The 21,122-nt window shown below is 43.8% G+C and overlaps 2 protein-coding genes across 2 annotated transcripts in view; both read right to left on the reverse strand.

Moving 5' to 3' along the window:
- Positions 1-15,118, reverse strand: part of fbln5 (fibulin 5) — a 16,407-nt gene extending 1,289 nt beyond the window's left edge. The window contains exons 1-10 of the mRNA XM_037694630.1: positions 14,831-15,118; positions 14,666-14,720; positions 14,547-14,595; positions 11,721-12,002; positions 7,108-7,230; positions 5,474-5,590; positions 4,006-4,122; positions 1,689-1,811; positions 1,276-1,402; positions 974-1,169 (exon numbers count right to left, since the gene is read on the reverse strand). Coding sequence (XP_037550558.1) covers positions 974-1,169; positions 1,276-1,402; positions 1,689-1,811; positions 4,006-4,122; positions 5,474-5,590; positions 7,108-7,230; positions 11,721-12,002; positions 14,547-14,595; positions 14,666-14,720; positions 14,831-14,871 — 1,230 coding nt within the window. The 5' untranslated portion in view covers positions 14,872-15,118. The remainder of the gene's footprint in view (positions 1-973; positions 1,170-1,275; positions 1,403-1,688; positions 1,812-4,005; positions 4,123-5,473; positions 5,591-7,107; positions 7,231-11,720; positions 12,003-14,546; positions 14,596-14,665; positions 14,721-14,830) is intronic.
- A 3,595-nt stretch (positions 15,119-18,713) lies between these two features.
- trip11 (thyroid hormone receptor interactor 11) overlaps positions 18,714-21,122 on the reverse strand; it is a 25,346-nt gene continuing 22,937 nt past the window's right edge. Inside the window, exons 19-21 of the mRNA XM_037694605.1 lie at positions 20,545-20,667; positions 19,428-19,569; positions 18,714-19,315 (exon numbers count right to left, since the gene is read on the reverse strand). Coding sequence (XP_037550533.1) covers positions 19,101-19,315; positions 19,428-19,569; positions 20,545-20,667 — 480 coding nt within the window. The 3' untranslated portion in view covers positions 18,714-19,100. The remainder of the gene's footprint in view (positions 19,316-19,427; positions 19,570-20,544; positions 20,668-21,122) is intronic.

Consider the following 21,122-nt stretch of genomic DNA (forward strand, 5'->3'; position numbering starts at 1 on the left):
TGGTGGCACACCAACACAGCCAGATACTGGTGGCACACCAACACAGCTACAGCTACTGGTGGCACACCAACACAGCTACAGCTACTGGCAGCAAATTTAAATAAGCTCCCTCTAAAAAATGCAAAATGTAATACAGCTTCGTCTTTTTACTGCACACTGTAATACTGATTCATCTACTAACTGCACATTGTTTGTTGTAAATATTTCAATATTATATTATTATTGTAATTGTAATGGATTGTTTGCACATTGGCCAGGACATCCCTGTAAAAGAGATTAATGACCTCAATGGATTTCTTTCCTGCTAAAATAAAGGTTTAAATAAATTGTAATACAGCTCCATCTCCTACCTTCACACTGTAACACAGCTTCATCTTCTTAATGCACACTATAATACAGATTTATTTATATATTATATTTTATAACACACTGGATTACAGCTCCATCTACTGGCAGAAAACTGTAACACAGTTCTATCTAACAAAGTTCATGCTCAATCATCCAGGTACCAAATCCAATAATTCTCAGTTGGATCATCTGGACAGTTTCTTTTTATACTGGTTGGCCCACTTAAGGAGTTTTCTGCTTGGTGGGGAAACAGTTGACTGGAACTCCTCTGATTGATGAAGCCCTCTGGATAGAGGGCGACATGTCTCTATAAAAAAGAAACTATCCAGATGACCCGACTGAGAATGATTGAGCTCCATCTAGTGCGCACGGTAGCACAGTTCTATCTACTAATTTGTTTATGGTTATAAAACAAGTTTGTAGTAGTTTTAATTCAGAACTCATCTGCTGCTGTGACTAATGGATTTCCCTCAGAGTCTTTAATGCTAAAGTCGGCCTTTATGTCTTAATGTTGTTATTTTTTTTAAATATTTTTCTAAAGATTCTCTTCACCGTTCATGAGAAAAGTATCTCCATGTTTGGAGCAACATATGTGATCATCAAATTTTTATCTCGTCATGCTCACCCTCATGTAAAACTCGCGTCCATCGTTGCCCGACTTTATCTGGAAGATGTAGAAGACGCCAGGGTAACGTGTGGTGGCCTGCATCTGGAAGATGTCTGCAGGCACACTGCGGCCCGACGACAAGTCCATGTGTCGGTACAAAATGGTGAAAGGCCTGTTCCCGCAGGCGGGGTTCTCAGCTGAACACATGCACTGACTGCAGAGCAGAGGAGATGCCTTTAGGTTTGAGGGAAATATTTAAAATATGCTAGTTAAATACAGAAAAGTTTGTGATGAGTAAAAAATAACAAACTAAAGCTCACTTGTCACTAACTGCTATGTAAGGAAGCTGACACTGTAAGGGATCCAGGCAGGTAAAGCCTCCCTGGAAATTGAAACACACTTGTTCTGTTGTACAGGTGTTGTTACCAGTGTCACATTCATTGATATCTTTGAAATCAAGCACACAACAGTTAGAGTCAGTTAGAGCATCATCAGAACCACAACAACAACAAGAATTCAACAACTGCAGACAAAACACTGCGAAAATACTTTTCTCGTCAATCTAATGGAGGATGATTTTTTTTGTTTTCAAAGCATTGCTGTGAAGATATGACTTTTTCCTCAAAGATAAACAGAAAAGAAAAACGAAATAAGATGTTTCATAACTAAGTTAGTTCTATGAGCTGGAAGGAGCCGCAGCAAACGTCACATGTTCTCCCACCGTGATCTTTACCTTCACAGTTCCTCTCATCTTCATATAAATAATATCCAGGTGGACAAATGCAGGTGAACGAGCCGGGAGTGTTCACACACCTGAACTGGCACAGAAACTCAGAGAAACTGCACTCATCCAGGTCTGAATGGAACAAAGTTCAAATATATTAATTATACATGTTCGAATGGGACACAGCACATTTTACTTCCACTTCGGAGAAGTTTTCTCCCTTTGCTTGTGTTTTTCACATGCAGGTAAAGTGCAGCAGAAACTTGTAAATGTTAGTCTACAACACATCATTTGTATGAAACAGCTCCTCAGAAGAAATCAATACAAAGTGCTTTCTGGAGAAAAAGCCTAAAACTGGTTCATGCATTTGTCACGTCTAGACTGGACTATTGCAGTGGTTTATTATCTGGGTGTCCAAAAGTTTCTTTAAACATCTTCAGTTGATCCAAAATGCTGCACCAGAGTCTTAACTGGAGTTAGTGGGAGAGATCATATCTCTCCAGTTTTAGCTTCTCTCCACTGGCTCCCTGTCAAATCCAGAATAGAATTCAAAATCTTACTTCTGACCTACAAAGCTCTCAACAACCTAGCTCCATCTTATATTACAGATCTTATTGTTCCATATTTTCTTAACAGAGCACTTTGCTCTCAGACTGCAGGTTTACTTGTGGTTCCTAGAGTTTCCAAAAGCAGAATGGGAGGAAGATCTTTCAGTTATCATGCTCCTCTCTTGTGGAACCAACTTCCAGTTTCCATCCGTGAGGCTGACACCTTGTCTAGTTTTAAGACTGGGCTTAAGACTTTCCTTTTTGATAAATCCTATAGTTAAGGTTGGCTTGGGTTTCCTTCCCTTAGTTATGCTGCTATAGGCTTAGACTGCTGGAGGACAAACTGACCCCATCTCCTCTCTCTGCTGCTTCTTTACTTGCTCTACTCTACATGTTTGTATTTGTAATTATTTCTATCTTAACATGATTGTATTCCAATAAAAACTAAATCTGGACCGTAGAAACTTCACCTGGACCTTAGAAAGTAAACCTGAACCACATAAATTATACCTGGACCATGAGAACTACACCTAGACCTCAGAAACTTCACCGGGGGTGTCATGTACAAAGTTTGTGTACACACAAAAACATGGCGTACATCCATTTTCATGCAAAACTTCAGATGGGTCACGAATAGAATGACCGTGGTAATGTGTGCAGGCCCACACCAGCTTCATGCTGGCATACAGGTTTCTTTAGTTACTGGTCCGTTGGTGACACTTGGAGGTGATGCTGGGAAAATGTTGATGTGAAAACTATTATTGTGCATACAGCCATGCACGATCAAATATGTATGAAATAAGAGTGGATGTAAAATACCTTTAACAACAACAGCTTTAGTTTTTATAGAGGGTTTAACAAATGGAGCGATACTCAGAGAGCGTGTGTTTAGAGACAGAGGGGATGTTCTGGACATCAGACGTTTTAGTCTTTCAAAGACAATCCTTCTGGAACTGTGCATGGATTCATGCGTATGCACAGTGTCATACATCTGGATTAATTTGTGCGTACGTTGTTTTTTGATTTAAGCATACGCCATGTTTCAGTAGGAAATCCATGCAAGTCTTTGTACATGAGGACACTGGACCGTAGATCATACACCTGGACCATTCATTCTGTGTTTATGTGTCGTCTTTCTGTCCTCTCTGTCCCCAGTCAGTCGAGGCAGATGGCTGCCCATCCTGAGCCTTGTCTGGTTCTGCAGGAGGTTTCTTCCTGCTGTAGGGAGTTGTTTCTTTCCATTGTCACCAACAAGCTGCTCAAAATGGAGGATTGTGAATATGTGATTAGGAATGAGATCATCAGAGGTACAGCACAGGTTGAACAACTGGGAGATAAAGTTAGAGAGACCAGATTGAGATGGTTTGGACATGTCCAGAGGAGGGACAGTGGTTTGGACATGTCCAGAGGAGGGACAGTTATTTGGTAGAAGGATGTTAGAAATGCAGCTGCCATGAAAAAGACAAAGAGGAGATCTATGGATGCAGTTAGAGAGGACATGGAGGGAGTTGGAGTGAGGACAGAGTGAGATGGAGGAGGATGACTCGCTGTGGAGACTCCTGAAGAGGGAAAAGCCGAAAGAAGAAAAAGAACAAGAAGATAAATTAATAAACTGAATGAATTGAAATAATTCAGTGAATATCCAGAAAAGATTTGCACTTTGCACTCTGAGATAACTTCTGATCAAAACGACGATGCTTCATCCAGAAACGTGTAGACTTGGATGAACCGCAGCTAAATGTTTTACTCTGTACAAACTGAAATGTAAAAGCGGTCACCGATGCAGCTCGTCCCGTCAGACGCCAGCTCGAAGCCCTCGTCACAGTTGCACATGAAGGAGCCGTAGGTGTTAAAGCAGCTGTGAGTGCAAGGCTCGTCCTCACACTCGTCCACATCTGGATGGAGAGCAGAGGTTAAAGGTCAGTGTCGTTCGGCTTGTTCTGTTCAGACAAACTAGCCTCTAAAATCACACAAGTTACAAAAATACACAAAGGTGTGTGTTTTGATTAAAATGTGCCGTCCATCGGTTCTAGGTTTTCAGGATAAAATTATCATTATATCATAATATAATTTATTATTAGATTAAAATCTTCGTATCAGGTCTTAAAACAGCTTTTTGAATTCCAGATGTGGCATTTCTTGAAGGAAAGCATATCAGTCTTTCAGACCAGAGTTTCAGAATCAACATGTCTGCAGCTGCAGAAGAAGCTGGAGATGCAGACACAGCTGCAGACACAGCTGCAAACACAGCTGCAGATGCAGATGCAGATGCAGATGCAGCTCTGTCTGCAGCTGCAGATGGAGCTGCAGATGGAATTACAGACACAGCTGCCTCTTCAGCTGCGTCTGCAGCTGAAGAGGCAGCTGTGTCTGCAGCTACACTCCACTATACTGTAGGCAGCCCTAACACAAGCTAAAATGATCTGAACACAAGCTAAAGTGATCTGAACACAAGCTAAAGTGATCAGATTTTTATCTTCCTTGTTATGTTCAGTCATATTAAAGAATAGAGACAGACAATGTGATGTCTGTCAACTCTTTTACTCCTGTTGTTTTTACCCACCACTCAAGAGGTGATTATGTTTTTATCTGTGTGTGCATGTGTGTGTGTGTGTGTGTTTCACAAACACTGAGCTGCGTTCTGGTGGTAGTAGCTGAGAGTCATCCCCGACACGTCTCATAGTTAGAACTTGTGTGCTGTCATCATGAGATGATCTCAGGTTGAAACTCGGGCATGAACGGCAACATGACTTCATTCAAGAAACCCTCGGTCTTCACTCGTTTAGTGCCTTGGAGACGTTCATTCTTTAACGTTTGTCAGAACAAACTTTGACCCCCAAAACAAAAACTCTGCCTTTTTTTTCCAAAGGAAATATGGTTCTTTAAAGTCTTTAAAGTGAGGAAAGATAAACAGTGTTTGTGTTTATAATCTGTAGAGAATTAGGAGCGTAGATGTTCTGAATGTTAAAAAGTTGCTTTAAAAAACACCACCACTGGGTGGAGCTCATCCTGTTTGAAAGCCACCTCCAAGCTCCTCCTTCAAACCAACACCTTTTATTAATAAAGCTAAAATAGATTGAGTTTAAAGTAAAAACTGTTGAGATGTTTAAATGACTACATCCATGATACATTCATGACAAATGGTCCTAAATGATTATAAACTGTGCAGTACTGATTCAAAGGCTGACTCATCTTCAGTGGTTCTTCCTTATGTTTGTGTGTGTGTGTGTGTGGGGGGGAGGTTACCCTGACAGGTCCGGCTGTCTGGGTTGAGGAGGAAGCCAGGGTTACAGGAGCACGAGTACGAGCCGGGGGTGTTGGCACAAAGCTGCTGGCAGTAACCGTAACGACATTCATCAATATCTGGGGACGAATAAAAGACAGATGGATGGAAAACATGAGACATACGGAGGAATGCTCAGGAAATAAAGATGGTTCTTAATGCGGATTATTAGTATTTTGCAGTGTTCTGTAGTGGTTGTTATGTTTTGAAGACTACACTTTACAAAATTTTATGCCCTTAGATTACAGCTACATCAAAGTTTGAACTTCTCAGATGAATTAAACTCAAGTCAGAAACAGCTTTAGTTGTTTGCGTTTATTTTTTTTAATTATTTGTCACAAAGCACACTTTGTGTAATTCAATGTTCTGTTAGGATTGAAATATTATTGACTGCAAACAAATTCACCAACTCACCAACCAACCAACTAAACAACCAACCTACCAACCAACCAACATATCAACTAAACAACCAACCCACTAAACAACCAACATACCAACCAACCAACCAACCAACTAAACAACCAACCCGCCAACCAACATACCAACATACCAACTAAACAGCCAACCCACTAATCAACATACCAACCAAGCAGCCAACCCACCAACCAACATACCAACCAAACATCCAACCCACTAATCAACCAACCAACTAAACAACCAACCCACCAACCAACATACCAACCAAACAGCCAACCCACCAACCAACATACCAACCAAACATCCAACCCACTAATCAATCAACCAAACAGCCAACCCACCCACCAACTGACCAACCAACCAACTAAACAACCAACCAACCAATCAACCAACCAACATACCAACCAACCAACCAACATACCAACCAACCAACTAAACAATCAACTAATCAACCAACCAACCCACCCACCGACTGACTGAACAACCAACCATCCAACAAACTGACCAACCAACCATCCATCTTCTTTTACCCACTTCTCCATTCAGGGTTGCAGGGAGCTGGTCATTCTCCAGCAGTCACTGAGAAGTGGGGGGACATTTGGGCAAGTCTCTAGTCCATCACAGAGACACTAAGAGACAGACACCCATTCACACTCTCACTCACACCTGGGGACAATTTAGTCATTAATGAACATGGAGGTTTTTGGGAGGAAACTGGAGTATCTGGAGAAAACCAATGTGTGCATTGGAAGAAAGCATAAACTCCCCACAGAAAAGCTGGAAACAAACCTGCAACCTACCCGCTGTGGGGCAAAAGCACTAACCACTGAACCACCATGCTGCCTTGCTGAGAAACTGTTTTGAACAAAAATTGATGTTGGTTTGTGGTTGACTGAATTTGATTGATGCTCTCAATGCTGATAATTCTTTTATACAGGCTTACAAAGTGTGGGGGTAGGATAAAGTTGAAGTTCTGAATATAAGGGCTTATAAGGTTTTTAACATTGTGATCTAAAACCAGTGATGGCTGCATTAGTTTTATTAATATTGTTTAAATAATCTGAATATTTTTAGGATCATTAAAGCATTCATTCAATAAAAAAAATAAAATAAAATAAAAAACAATTTAGAAGTAGCACTACTTAAAACATTTTTTAAAAGCATGCAGTTGTGGTCCCACCCTGGCACTGTCCTCCGATGAGCCAGTAGCCTTCGGTGCAGGAGCAGGTGTAGCCCCCAGCTGTGTTGATGCACACCTGGGTGGGGTTACAGTGATGGGAGTTTGCCTCACACTCGTCGATGTCTGCACCAGAGAGGAGGAAATAATAATTATAATAATGATAAAAATAATAATAATAATGTTTGTTTTACCAGGTAGGTCAGTTGAGAACCTGTTCCCATTTACAATGACACAGGTAGACATAAAACAACAAGGATTAAAAGAAAACATCACAAAACAAATAGAAGAAATTACCATTTCTAAAACATACTATACAACATTTAAAAAAGAGCATTAGGAACAATAAAACAGTGACAATCATTGTAAAACTAAAAGCAATAACACTGTTCTTGCACTTGTACAAGAACACTAGTGCAAGAACAATGTTCTTGCACTAGTGTTCGTGTTGAACGAAAAACGTATCAGACCTTTTGATCTGAAAGGAAGCCTCAGTCCCAGCACTCATCACCCACCACCACATGAGAAGGTCATAATGTTTTGGCTCATGACTAGTTGTTAGCAAAATAACTCGATCACTCCACAAAGCTTACTGAAACTTTCAGAATGTGCATCTGCAACTGACTGAGTTGAACTAAAGATGGCCGCCACAGCCAATCAGCATTAGCCAACACAAAAGTGGCCATGACTGAATCAGTTTGACGGATTTTGGGATGTGGTAGTAGTTGAGAGTCGGTCACAACATACACTCTGAGTGTAACTGCTTTGACTGAAACCCATTCAACTCAGTTTATGAAAGACAGTGGGCGATATGCATCCTTCTTTCAGTTATGAACTGGTATTTCATTTTGCTTTTGTTTTTACTGGGAGAAACAACCTTAGTGAACTACTGTCTCACTCATGGAAACTTGTCTGCAGCGTTTTTGTTTTTTCACCATGTGGGTGACCTCGCCCACCAGACCTACATCACCTCGTCGTTTCAGAAGGCTTCGATTCAAAAGTCTGTCTCAGGGTTTTTCTCACTCTGCGTTAAAATAAACACGAAACATGCCACCAAGTTACAATGTGCTTTTCACAAGATTAGTGATATCTCACATTTCTATCTGAATTCCATTTAGGCCCTGGAGCGTTTCAAACACAATCGAAACACAAACATTTCCTTATGAGGAGAGAAATATTCAGAGAACCAGGCTCAGGTTCTGGTTCTCAGGCTGTGAAGTCACCTATCTGTAGAAAACCAATGGGGGAAGTGGGCGGAAGTCCTTTTTTTGTTCTGATAAGAGCGACCTCGAGTCTGAGACTAATGCCCTCTGTGCCGGATGGAAAAGGGATGTTGGGCCAAAGGCCAAGAGCCACAGAGCTGCAGCACCTGATTGCAGTTAAGGCTGAGCTTTTCTGAAATCTGTGCACATGTGCTGACCCACACAGCAGCTTCAGGACTGTTTCAGCTCCGACACATGTATGAAAACAGAACACTGAAAGGACTAAGACCTTCCATTTATACAGAAACTGGTTGAATATTAACCTCAGTGGCTGCGGGGGGCACCAGCCCCACCAGGTAGATACATCATATGCGCTTGCATTCCAACATTGTCAACTTCTCTGGTCTCATCCAAGACTGATGTCTTCTGTGTAAAGCAGTTTAGTTTCAGTCAGGTTGGTTGCAGAGCGTCTGAACAGCAGCTTTCAAATTTCTCCACAGATTCTCAGCTGGAATCAGGTCTGGACTTTGACTGGACACACAAACACGTTTTGTTCTGACCCATTCCGTTGGAGATCTGGGTGGATGTTTCAGGTGGCTGTCCTGCTGGAAGGTGGACCTCCACCTCAGTCTCAAGTCTTTGACAGCAGGTTTTCTTCCAGGATTTAGCTCCCTCCATCTTCCCATTTACTCTGACCAGCTTCCTGTCCCTGCTGAACACAAGCATCCCCACAGCAAGATGTTGCCACCACCATGTCTCACAGTGGGGATGGTGTGTTCAGGGTGGTGACATGTTTTAGAGCATTGGGGTCAAAATGTTCTGTTTTGAGCACCTTCAGTTGCCTTTACATGACATAGAGGACAAACAGGATACTTTCTTCCATACAGGACAGATTTGTAGACCAACAGTTGTCCTGTGGACAAGGTTTCTCAACCCTACCCTGAAGTTCGGATCAGGACCAACCCACCTGAGGTGTGGCTCTCTGCAGCTCCTCCAGAGTTTGGCTTCTTGGCTGTTCTTCAGATTAAGGCTCTCCTGGCAGTTTTGGCATCTTGGCAGGTCTTCTTTGGTCTTTCCATGTTCAGATGAACAGAGGCTAACCCTAACCCTGCTGTAAACGTCTCAACACACCAGACCCTGAAGTGTCTGCTGTGTTCCTTGGTCTTCATGATGCTGTTTTATCTGTTCTGTAATGAGCCTCTGAGGTTCGCAGAACATCTGGATATATCCTGAGGTTAAAATACTCACAGGTGGACTCTGTTTGTTTTCTGATGAAGTCATTTCTGAGGTTTACTTCAAGGGATCAGAGGACAGGGGGTGAATACTAATGCACACTGCACCTTTCAGACTTTCATTTATAAAAATAAAAACTATGAATCACTTTATTTCCACTTCACCGTTATGCTCAACTTTGCGTCACTCTGTCACTTTAAATCCACATAAACTGTTCAAAGCTTGTGGTTGGGGTGTGTGAACACTTTCAGGTCACCCCAGGTTCTGATGGAGTGCTGTGACAGCAGCTGAAGGTCCATTTGTGTCACAGCAAGGTCCACGACTGAATGCCCAAGAACTCCTGGACCAAACGTCCGTCTTGGATTGATAGAAAGTCCCATAGGAGGAAGCTGCTGATTGACTGCTGATGGAAAAACATGTCCTGAAAGTCATCAGAAGTCTAATCAGATCCATTGTTCCCCCACAGACTGGTCCCACAGACCGGCGCCAGCAGGGAAACACACAGAATGCTGTGGCACGAGCTGAAAAACAAAGCTATGTTTGTAACAGCTTCATCCATCAGCAAGCTATTACATCAGAACACACACTCTCACACACACATGCATGTGTGTAGTAAGTGGCCTCCTCAGGGCCAGTCTGGGTCTAGATTTGGTTGAACATGATCTCACTTTTGGCACTCAGGAGGTGGAGTTTACCCAAACAAGGTTCTTAGCTGATCCCCTGGAACCGAACCAACACCCCCCCCACCCCCACCCACCCCCCAACAGAAACAAGAAGTCCATTATTGTCCATGAGCTCAGTTCAAAAACAGAAAACTGAAGACGTCATGAGAGTCATGGCTGATTTATTCTCACAGACAAGAAAATAAATAAAAACTGACGGGGGGGTTTGGTTGTCCATAGGTCCAGGCTGGTCCACAGAGGTTGTTGGGTCTCTAGTTGTCCTGAGGTCTAGGCTAGTCCATAGAGGAGATCAGGTCCTGAACCTTGAAGTCCTGCACCTTTGTGACCTCTGCTCCTTGTAGCCTCACTGTACCACTGGCCTCTCTCATTCACACACATGTACTCTGTTTTACTACGGCTGACTTTCATTACTCTTCTTTCAAGTGCATACAAGCACCTCTGCAAGTTCTCTTCCACCTCCACTCTTCTCACACTGACAGCTTCTTCTTATTTATTTGTTTATTTTTTTTACAAACTATACATCAAAGCTCACATGTGACCAGAGTCTCCTGTGGCTCAAGGTTCAAGAATCCGTAAAATCTGATTTATACTTTTTACACAGTGACCATTTGATTGAGACTTATTCTTCAGTCTGTTTCTGTCTGCCTCTCATTGACTTATCAGCCACAGGTGTGCCATTGACAGACACAGGTGTGTGGTTACCATGGTGACCATAACAAGCCACTGGCAGCAGCTGTAACATTTCTTTTGATGCAATTCACACATCAAAATGTTTTCATGGTCTGGAGTCATAAAAAGTGTCCGGCAGAGTCAGTTGGTGAGGCAGTGAGATGGAACAGAAGCTGGAAGTTCAAGTCACAAAGAATGAGCACCCCCTCATGGCTGGAGCAGTATAATCTTTAGGTGCCGCCCCTCTACATAAAGAATGAGCGCCCCCTTATAGCTGGAGCATCGTAATCTTTAGGCTCCGCCCCTCTACATAAAGAATGAGCGCCCCCTTATTGCTGGAGCAATATAATCTTTAGGCCCTGCCCCTCCACATAAACAAATGGAATGTTTTCCTGACTAAACATAAATCATAATAAATTTGATTTTTTTTTTTTCAGATGCTGATTCTTCTAGTTTCTACCTCATTTGGTCAAATGTGTTTTTTATATTTCCATTCAGAGTATTCAACAAGATTACACTTAATTAGTTATTCGAGGCTTAAAGAAAAGTGTCATAATTCACTGTAATTGACAGTGAGTAGGTGGGACTTTTGTAGCGAGGGTACACCCCCACGCCTCCAGTTTCAGCCTCTGGCTCCAGAAATTTAACGTGGAAACTCCCAAAAACACAGATTGGCTTGAGTTCTGAGTAATGACAGAAACTGGAAACGCTTTGTCCATCTTTTTTTGTCAATGGGGAGAAATAGCTCCCTGGATTGAAATGTTGCACACCCCTGTCATTTAGAAAATTTTCCTTTATTCACTAACCTGAGGGATTAGGAAGGACTCACCATTACAGGTGCCATCATCAGCAGGAGCGTATCCCAGGGTGCACAACACGGGGCTCCTCACTCTGGGGTAACTCGGCTCCACGGATCTTGGAGGAGCTGGCTGGAAGGTGTCTGCAGCTCCATCAGGGGGGTTGGGGTAGCTCAGTTCTGGCAGGATCGGGCTGTTTGGGCTGTAAGGCCGGTCGTATAAGCCAATGGGGATGCAACGATAACCTCCGATCTGGTTGACACACCGCATATCTCCTTGGCAAGCTCGAGGCAAGATGGCGCACTCGTTCACATCTGGAGAGCAGAGGAGAGCAGTGAGAAGGACATTCCTGCAGCCAGGAAGCCTGTGGGACAGACTCCCATCCCCTTTAGACCCATTACTCTATACAGCTTTACATCTATACGTTGGGAGAACTGGGGGTGCAGAGGTTAGAGAAGGCGAGCCTGTGATCAGAAGGTCACCAGTTTGCCCCCTGCCCCCAATCGGACTGACATCAAAAATGGAAAAGGTCAAACACCCAAACCAGCCTCCACCCCATTTGCCCCACTCTGGGCCCTTGAGCAAGGCTCTTAACCCCCGCAGCTGCACCCCGGGCGCCTTAAGATGGCAGCTCTCAGCTCCACACAGAGGACTATGGTAGCTTGGTGGTCTGTGGTTGCATCAGGAAGGGCATCCAGAGTAAAAACAATTGCCAAGCCTTCATGCGAGTTAGTTCGCCATGCCGACCCCTCAAGAAGGGAGCAGCCGAAAGACGAATAAAAAACAATAAAGTCTGTGCAGCATCTTTTACTAGAGAAGATACAGTACATCTTTTACCTAAAATGAATTTTAACACAATTTACAGAGTATTCACTGAATGTTAGTCTACAACTGATTAACTGTTGGAGACAATCGCCAAAACTCAGTGAAATGTACAAATGACCTCATTTTGGTGTGGTATTATTTGAGACTAATCTCCAACACATATTGTGAACATGACCATCCATTCCTCATATTGTCTCATGAGACAGAATTTTATTTCCAAGTTATGACCAAAACAAAGAATAACTCCACGGTTCAGCTACTTAGTGCCAGATTTCTGCTGCAAACATACATCGTGACCTACGATACAAGTGGTGTATGGGTGCCTTGGGAGGCCAAAAACAACTCTGAGACCTATTTAAAAGTTTTTTCTGCACAAAGTAACGACAACAATAATTACAGTACTTTATGTAAAAAGAGAGATAGAAGATCACATTCATAAGTTATATACAAACATTTCAAACACCTCATTATAGTTTGAGATCTATTTACAAATCAAAACCTATCTGATGTGGGTTAATTGAGATGTGTAAGTTGTGAGTCGTGGTTCAGTATGATGATTCAGACCATTAACAGGTGAGTCAGTAACCGACCAGCTGTTTCCAGCTTCTTCTGTCGTCGCTTTGTGTGTTTAGCTATCCTCGTCCTCTGTTAGCGATGACGTAATAAATGCAGTCTTATGGTAAGTTCGGAGGTGAGGCTGTCTGAACTGGAAGGTTGGGTCGGTTCTTTCCGTTATGTTCTTAGGTTCACACAGTGAATACATTTTCGTTATGTTTCGTTGATGTTATTACTTCTTGTCACTAGAGGGTGCTGCTTTGACAGCATGGAGCAGAAGATACTGCCAAAGAAAACTAAGATAGTGACGAGACAACGTCGTGTTCAAACACTTTAGTATGAAGTCCACCGCCTGTTCTGCATCAAGAAGTTTCTACCAAGCTTCTCAACCGTGGCTGAACCACTGCAAGAGTTACTTCAAGCAAGCACTTCAGCTGCAATACAATGAACTGATGCAGCAAAGAAAAGTTTCACTGATCTCAAAACAATGTTCCAGAAAAGTCCTGCACTTATCCTGAACAGCTCTGAACATCCTACAGATGCCTCAGACTACAGACTGGCAGCTGTTGTGTCCCAGAGGAACTTAATGTAGCTTCTGCATCCAGGACCCCATCTTCAGCCGAGAGACTTCTCTTTAGAAAGAGAAACTTTTGATCGTGTTCGGACCATTGAGAGTTTCAGGACACAAATGTGGAAACACAGACTCAGAACAGATCATCAAGCCCTCACCGCTCTGCTGAGCACTAAAGGGATGAAGTGAGAGTTGTGTGCTGATCAGACTGATGTGTTTCCAGGACATCGTGACTGTACTCTAATACCAGATGTTTGTTTGAATAAGGTTGATTTGTATCTAAAACTACATTAAATAAAGAGATTTAATGATGGCTCAAGAAGGTGGCTGCAGCCAAGAAGCCCACAGCTGCTAAGAAGTCCCCCAAGAAGGTGAAGAAGCCCGCCATGGTCAAAAAGGCAGCCAACAGCCCCACGAAGGCCACCAAGAGCCGCATCGTGGTGAAGAAGGCCCATGCAGCCAAGAAAATGCCAGCAAAAAAGGCAGCCAAACCCAAAGCCAAGAAGGCAGCTCCCAAGAAGAAGTGAACTCGGATGCATTGACCTCCTTAATTTGAGTCAACGGATTTGACTTGAAGTCTCTCTACATAAGAAATAAACTTGATCTTTTACCTCACTTGAAGGGAATAATAAATTGGGATGTTTGATTACAGTTTGCAAAGAAAAGCTTCTGAATGGGTTGCCAAGTCCTTATTGACATTCCATAGCACCCATACAATACTTATACTACAGTACACAACTATGTGTACTGGCAGGCATGGTGTCAGTAACAGTATTATTTCTCAGTAGGTGAGTTTAAAACTAAAATAATGGGTGATACTCATTCTGCCAAGGAATGAGAGACCTTTTGTTTACGTTAGATATGAACATTTTATTGACAATAGGACTTTAGGATAGACGTTTCTCACCTGCACATTCTCTTAACCTGCCGTCAAATACAAATCCATTTGTGCAGGTCTGAGGAGAGACAAGAGTCCAGGTTAGAGTTTGTCTGAGGATCAGGAGGTGAATAAAGGTGTTTAGTTACCTGTCCATGTCCAGACTGGAAACGCAGCAGAATAAATACCAGAGCAGCCAGCATCCTGCAGACAATTTCCTTTACATTTCACTCTTTTCGCTCAAACTTCAACAATAAAAACTACTGATTATTCTGCTGCTGCACAAAACCCACAGTAAAGAATGAAGTACTGACCTTCCAGTGGAAGCCAACCTGAGGCCACACATTTCAGACATGCTTTGATGATTTCTGCTGAGTTCCTTCTGGAAGGAAAGATTCAGACCTGGAAACAGAGAAGCCAGCGGGGCTCACTGCAGCTGCCCCAACTGCACCCAAAGCCAACACGAGGTTTTCATCAACAGGCTGAATCTTCGGCTCATTGACCAGGAGCTGCACAAAATGACCTCCAAACGCATAGACGACCCGTTTCTGCCCAGAACCTTCGACTGCACGGATTATTTTAGCAATGCAAGCTGACGAGTCCTGTTCAAGCACTTTCCACCCCCCCAACAGCTGGATTCAATCAGGAGATTCAGAGAAAACCCAGCCCCCTCCAGTCAGACAGACACACACAGACGGCCCATAGCAGACACACACACACACACACACACACACACGCACAGAAAACCCACAACCTACATATTTATATATGTACATATATGTACATATATGTACTAGACAGACAGATTTTGCACCGACTTCTATTCATTTTCCTTTTTTTTTTCCATTTCTATAGCCCAACCCTAACCCTTACATATCAAACCCCAAACCCAGGGCTTAATTTGAGCCGGATCCTGCCAGAACAGAATCTGGGAACTCTCTTATTTTGACAAGGTGCTTCCGGTAACTGTTTGCTAGGATCCGGCTTGGATTGATGGAACTTGATGGTTCTGTCAAGTGAGGGTGGAGGGCTGACAGAAATGGAGTGTTTACGTATGTATGTAAACGTAGATGTTTAACAACCTGTTAAAATACACCAAAATGCAGGAAATCGCATCTACTTTATTAAAACTTTTCAGGGGGAGGACACCCAGACCCCCCACCCCCCACACACACACCACCATCACCGCTACCACCCCAACGCTGGCCTGTCCGCCATCTGCATTCTGGCATCGATTGGGTTACAAATTAAACCCTGCCTAAACCTAACCCATCCTCAAATCACAACTTTGTCCTAACCCCTATCCCATCAATGGTACTTCTTCTGATGGGGACCAGGCTTTGGGCCCCATAAGGAGCCATAGGTCCTCACAGTGTGGTTTGTGTTGAAAAAATGGGCCTTACAAGGTAATAAATACAAAGACACACAAACACAGTCAGAGTTTGGTGTAAGGGATAAGAAAAGTATGTACAATGCAGTTGTAGCTGCCATGAGTAATTCACATCATCCTTGATGAAGTGGAGGAGTTTGTGTGCCTGAATAACCACTTTGCCATTGATAAGTGACTCCACTCAGCTCTTGTCTTCTCAGTTCTTCTAAGGTGTAGGTGATTTGCCACCGTTTCCCCGCTCTGTGGGCGATATCGTAACAGGTTATTGTGTTTGAGTCACTCTGCTCGTTGTGATTCTAAATGGTCCTATAATCTGACATCAATTCCTTTAGCTTATCCCAGCACTGTTTACAAGTCCAGGTGTAGCTATGTTGTGCCATCATCACTGATATCTCTCTGTAAATATGCTAATTTTCTGTGGCGCCATTCGTCAACACGATGAGGAGGTGGAGGCTCAGATGTAGTTTGAAGTTTTACTGGGCAGGTCATCCATTGAGGTAGCTCTGCTAGCCAATCAACAGCTGCTGTCTGCTCACGTCAAAATCAGCACCTCAAAGCAGTCCGCTTGGAACTGCAAACAAGGTGGTCCCATAAACTGGGCTGAGTGGGGGTGGGTACCGGCAGTGGGCAGGCCCTTAACTGCTGCAGCATGGACAACATGCAACAACGTGCGCCAAATGTTACTAGGAGCTACGCTGTCTGGGGCAACTGTCCTTGGCAGGGTCTCCTCAGGAAAGTTGGTTCTCTCTCCCTTAGAGATAGGGTGAGAAGTTTCGTTATCCAGGAGCGACTCAAAGAAGAGCTGCTGCTCAACCTCATAGAGGAGGCAGCATCTGATAAGGATGCCCCATAGACACCTTTAGGAAGGTTCTCTGGAAATATCCATTTGGGAAGAGGCTCCGGAAAGAATCAACGACTAATGCCCCGTTTCCATAGTACCTTATCAGCACGACTCGACTCAGTTCGGTACGGTTTTGATCCCTTTTCCACCATGAATTTTTCGTGGAACTGGCAGCTTTTTTGGCCCCTTCTTCTCAAGGGTACCAAGTGAGCTAGGCCGGCACCAAAACGTGATGTCAGAACACTGTCGGTCACTAATTGGTCAGGGGGTGGAGTCACTAGAGGGGTTTGAGAATTTTCACAACACTTGATCCGCCATTTGAACACCAAATTTTAGAAACATTATGACAACACCGTGGTCTAATGTTGAAGTGCAGGTGTTTTTTGTTCTTGGTGGCCAACGACAAAATTCAGAGTGAGGTAGATGGAGCTCCGCCAGTCCTCGACTCTTCCCGGTCCTCTCCACCGGAACCCCCTTAGGGCGTCATCTCCCCAGCTCCAAGCTCCGCCAGTCACTGCGGAAGATCTTTGTGCTGCCGACGAATTCTCTTGGCTGGCCAGGGAACACCTTGAAGTCCTCCCAGAAGAGCTTGAAGAGTTGACTGTGGAAAGAGATGTCTGGGCATTCCTGCTCAAGCTGCCGTCTTCATGTGGACTTCATATGGCCCACATAGCAACAGTCCAGCCCAGGAGCTGAGCTCTCAACTGATCACCTGATTGTGAGTTGGATCAGATGGTGTTGGGAGATGCTGGACAGACCCAGTAGACCCAAACGTGTAGTGAGTATTTACAGGGAACTTCTGGCAGAGGAACCCATCAGAAGTATCTTTAACTTCCACCTATGAGAGATCTTCAACCACATCCAAGTGAAGGCAGTAGACAGAGTCCAAGTGGGCCATGTTTTGTGTCTTCATTGTTAAGCCAAGTGCCCCGAGTTGTGACTGAAAGGTTGACTGTGTCTCTTTTTAAAGGTAGTACCAGTTGATTGGGAGACTGGGGTGGTGGTTCCCCTCTTCAAAATGAGGGTGTGCTCCAATTACAGAGGCATCACACTCATCAGCCTCTGCTGTAAGGACTATCCAGGAGTGCTGGAGAAGATAATCTTGCTGATGGTTGAAGCTCAGATTCAGGAAGAACATTGTAGGTTCTGTCCCGGCTGTGGAACTCTGGACCAGCCTTTAACTCGTGAGGGGGCATGGGAGTTTGGCTGAGGGACTTGGGTCGCAGCACCCCCACAATATAATTTAATAATTTAAAAGGAAGGAAAATAAATCAACACATGAAATGGCTCATAAGTTAGAGGTCACCAACTGGCACCTTTATTTAAAGTCCAATTTCAGAAGGTCATTCATGTTCAGAGTTACCCTTTGTTCCACTTCCAAGATTCAGATTTTACATTTACAAAAATTCTTTCCAGTCAGGATTTACAGTTTACATTTCATCAGTACACCTGGACAAGTCCTGTAACATTCCTTCTGCAGCAGCTGAGCGGTGCCTGCTCTGATCAGGTTCTTAAATTTGATGTTCAGGTTTTTACATTTTCAAAACATATATATCTTTATACTGACCATTTACAGACCTGATCAGACCACCAACCTGCAAAAATAGAGGCACTCAACTCCACCAGCTTCCTTTGTGCCTATAAATATTATAAAATACTTATTTATTTACATTATATCTGTCTAGTGTTGTCCTTCAGCAGCTCCAACGATGCTCTCTGCATACTGCAACCTGGCTGTCTGGAAACAAAGGTTTAGCAAGAGAACGCACATCTTTATAGTTTCAACAGATGTTCTGAACCACATAAATCTCCATGTTCTCGGCTGCTGCCAGTTGTTTTTTTCATACATTATTTAGTCCTGGGTCAAAAAACCCTAAAAGAAAAAGCTTTTTGATGCAAGTTGTTGAGAAAAAACAACCATTTGCTCCTGCAGAGATGGTGATCAGTTTATAAGGTCACTTGTGTTCAGAATTGGAGGGAATTAAAAAAAACTAAACGTTCTCACACTGGAAGTTCCACGTATCAAAAATGTTCTCATCCTGCTTCCTTTTGGCACGTGGAGTCGCTTCTTTGAACGTTTTATTTGTGGTTTAAGACCCAACAGCAGCACTGAGACAAAACCTTTACTGATGTGTAAAGCCTGTTGCATAGAACTAGAACCACGAGAACATTGTTGATAATAATTTTACTTTGAACACTTTTTCAAACCGCTTACGACATTTTGTTGGATCCTTTCATCATTTATTGTTGCTAGAAGAACCAGATGCAGTAACAGGTAGGCTCCTGAAAACCTCCGTCTGCAGAGAACTCCTGCTGGATAAACAGACATCTGAGCGGCCCCCGGTGGGCCATGTCACTGCTTCAACAAGTCCTTGAGCACAGCGCCTCCACTGGCCTCAGCTGACACCGGTACAGGTGTGAAAGTGGGCAGAGCATTGGAGATGGGCTTCATCAGCAGGTGGCCCCCTGAACCACCAGAACCAGACCCAGCCAGCAGAGGCACGGCTGCAGAGCGAGGGGCCAGGAAAGGGTTGGCTTCACCAGCTCGCCTGACAGACGCTGCAGCTCCTACGATGAAAGAAGCTTTAGTATAACTCTGTGCCATGCTAGTTAAAATCAAAAGCTTCCATGTAATTGCAATAAGCTCGTTGCTGTGGCGTTCCTCAGAGCGGTGTTTTACCTGCAGCAGTGGGAGCAGAACCACTGGTTCTTCTTGCAGGGGGGGCACTCAGAGGCTTGAAGTCATGGACCGGGAGCTTTGGTGCAGGCAGTGAAGGGGTCGATTCCATCTCCAAAAACTTTACAAACATCTCTGAGAAGGACTGAAACAACAAGGAGTTGAAAGTGATGATGTCTGCAATACCAAACCTCTGGGTTCTGGTCATTTACAAGCTCTTTACATCAGCACCACACAGTGATGCTGGAGAACCTGTCGTCTGTAGTTCAGGACTGGGACTGAAGTGGTAGTTTAGGGAGTTCAGGTCTGAGCTCCCAGGACCTGCAGGCCTCAGTTGACTGAGGAAGTAGAGGTCCCAGTGTGCCTTCTTTACCAGGCAGGAAATGTTGTGACTTCAGGTCATCACTTAGGTCCACTCCCATGTACCTGAAGGTGGACACCACTTCCACCACTGATCCTCCAATGTGCAGCGAGAGGGTATTGGACCATCTCCATGGTTCTCTTTACGTTGACAAAGATTTTCTTTGCACAGATGTTCCACCTCAGTCTGCAGCCAGACTCATTGTTGATGTGTCTCAGCACAGCTGTGTCATATACAAACATCACAATTGAGCATGCATCAGGAAACATCACAATACATCAGCCTGGATGTTTTGCTGAGCAGTGGAAGGTGAGCAGGGAGAACAGAAGGGGGCTCAGCACACAGCCCTGAGGAGACTCAGAGCTGATTGGGTGATTGGGTGAAGAAAGAACAGAGAACCCAAGTGATGACAGTTTGTGGACCAGGGTGTGAAGTGTAAAGTTTTGAAGGCCACACACACCAGGAGGACATGAGATCTTAGTCTCCAGATGGGTGAGGACTGTGTGGACCACAGAACACCGTCGGAGGAGGAACTAATCCTTCCACTGCCATAAAACTCTAAAGAGCCTTTCAATGAAAATAGTGAAATGTCTTAAACATGTGATGCCACGTTCCACTGTGAATAAAACGTGTTTATGAGATTTACAAATTGTTACATCCTGTAATGTAAGTAGGGCTGGATCATGAGTGAAAGTTGTGAAAAATCTGTTTTCATGAGTTAGAACAAGAAATATTTTTCAGTTGAGATATTTATTTTACCGAGTTCAGCCCCTGACCAGCAGTGGGTCTCTGCGGAGTGGTCGGGACACTTTGTGCTCCTCTGCCTCCCAGCCAACTGGACACCCATCCAGTAACACCCCGCCGTGCATCCTCCTCCAGCATCTGCGTGTGGGGGGAGGGGGTACGGACATTTTAAAAAGGAACAAACTCTAAACGTCAATTAATCATTGATGATTCAAACACATTTAAGGATATCTAACTCCATGCGATGACTCCTGAAGTGGATCAGTTGTAGATGTGGAGCATGAGATTTGATTAAACCTCATCAGTGGTTCATTAAATATTTTGCTAACAGACAGTCACAGCATTCTCAACCTTTCACCTCTGACAGATTTGAAGATTCTTCTGTCTCTGCAGGTGACCAGACTCGGTAGACAGTCCATCTTTTCAAACAGTTGTTTCCTCTCATCCTCACACTGAAAAGGCAGAGGATGGCTCTGTTCCTGACACCACAGCTAAAAGACAGGCTCGGTTCCTGACACCACAGCTAAAAGACAAGGCTCTGTTCCCGACACCACAGCTAAAGGACAGGCTCGATTCCGGACACCACAGCTAAA

The sequence above is a fragment of the Nematolebias whitei genome, chromosome 21, assembly GCF_014905685.2.
Source record: "Nematolebias whitei isolate Nwh7 chromosome 21, NemWhi1, whole genome shotgun sequence".
Taxonomy (NCBI): Eukaryota; Metazoa; Chordata; class Actinopteri; order Cyprinodontiformes; family Rivulidae; genus Nematolebias; species Nematolebias whitei.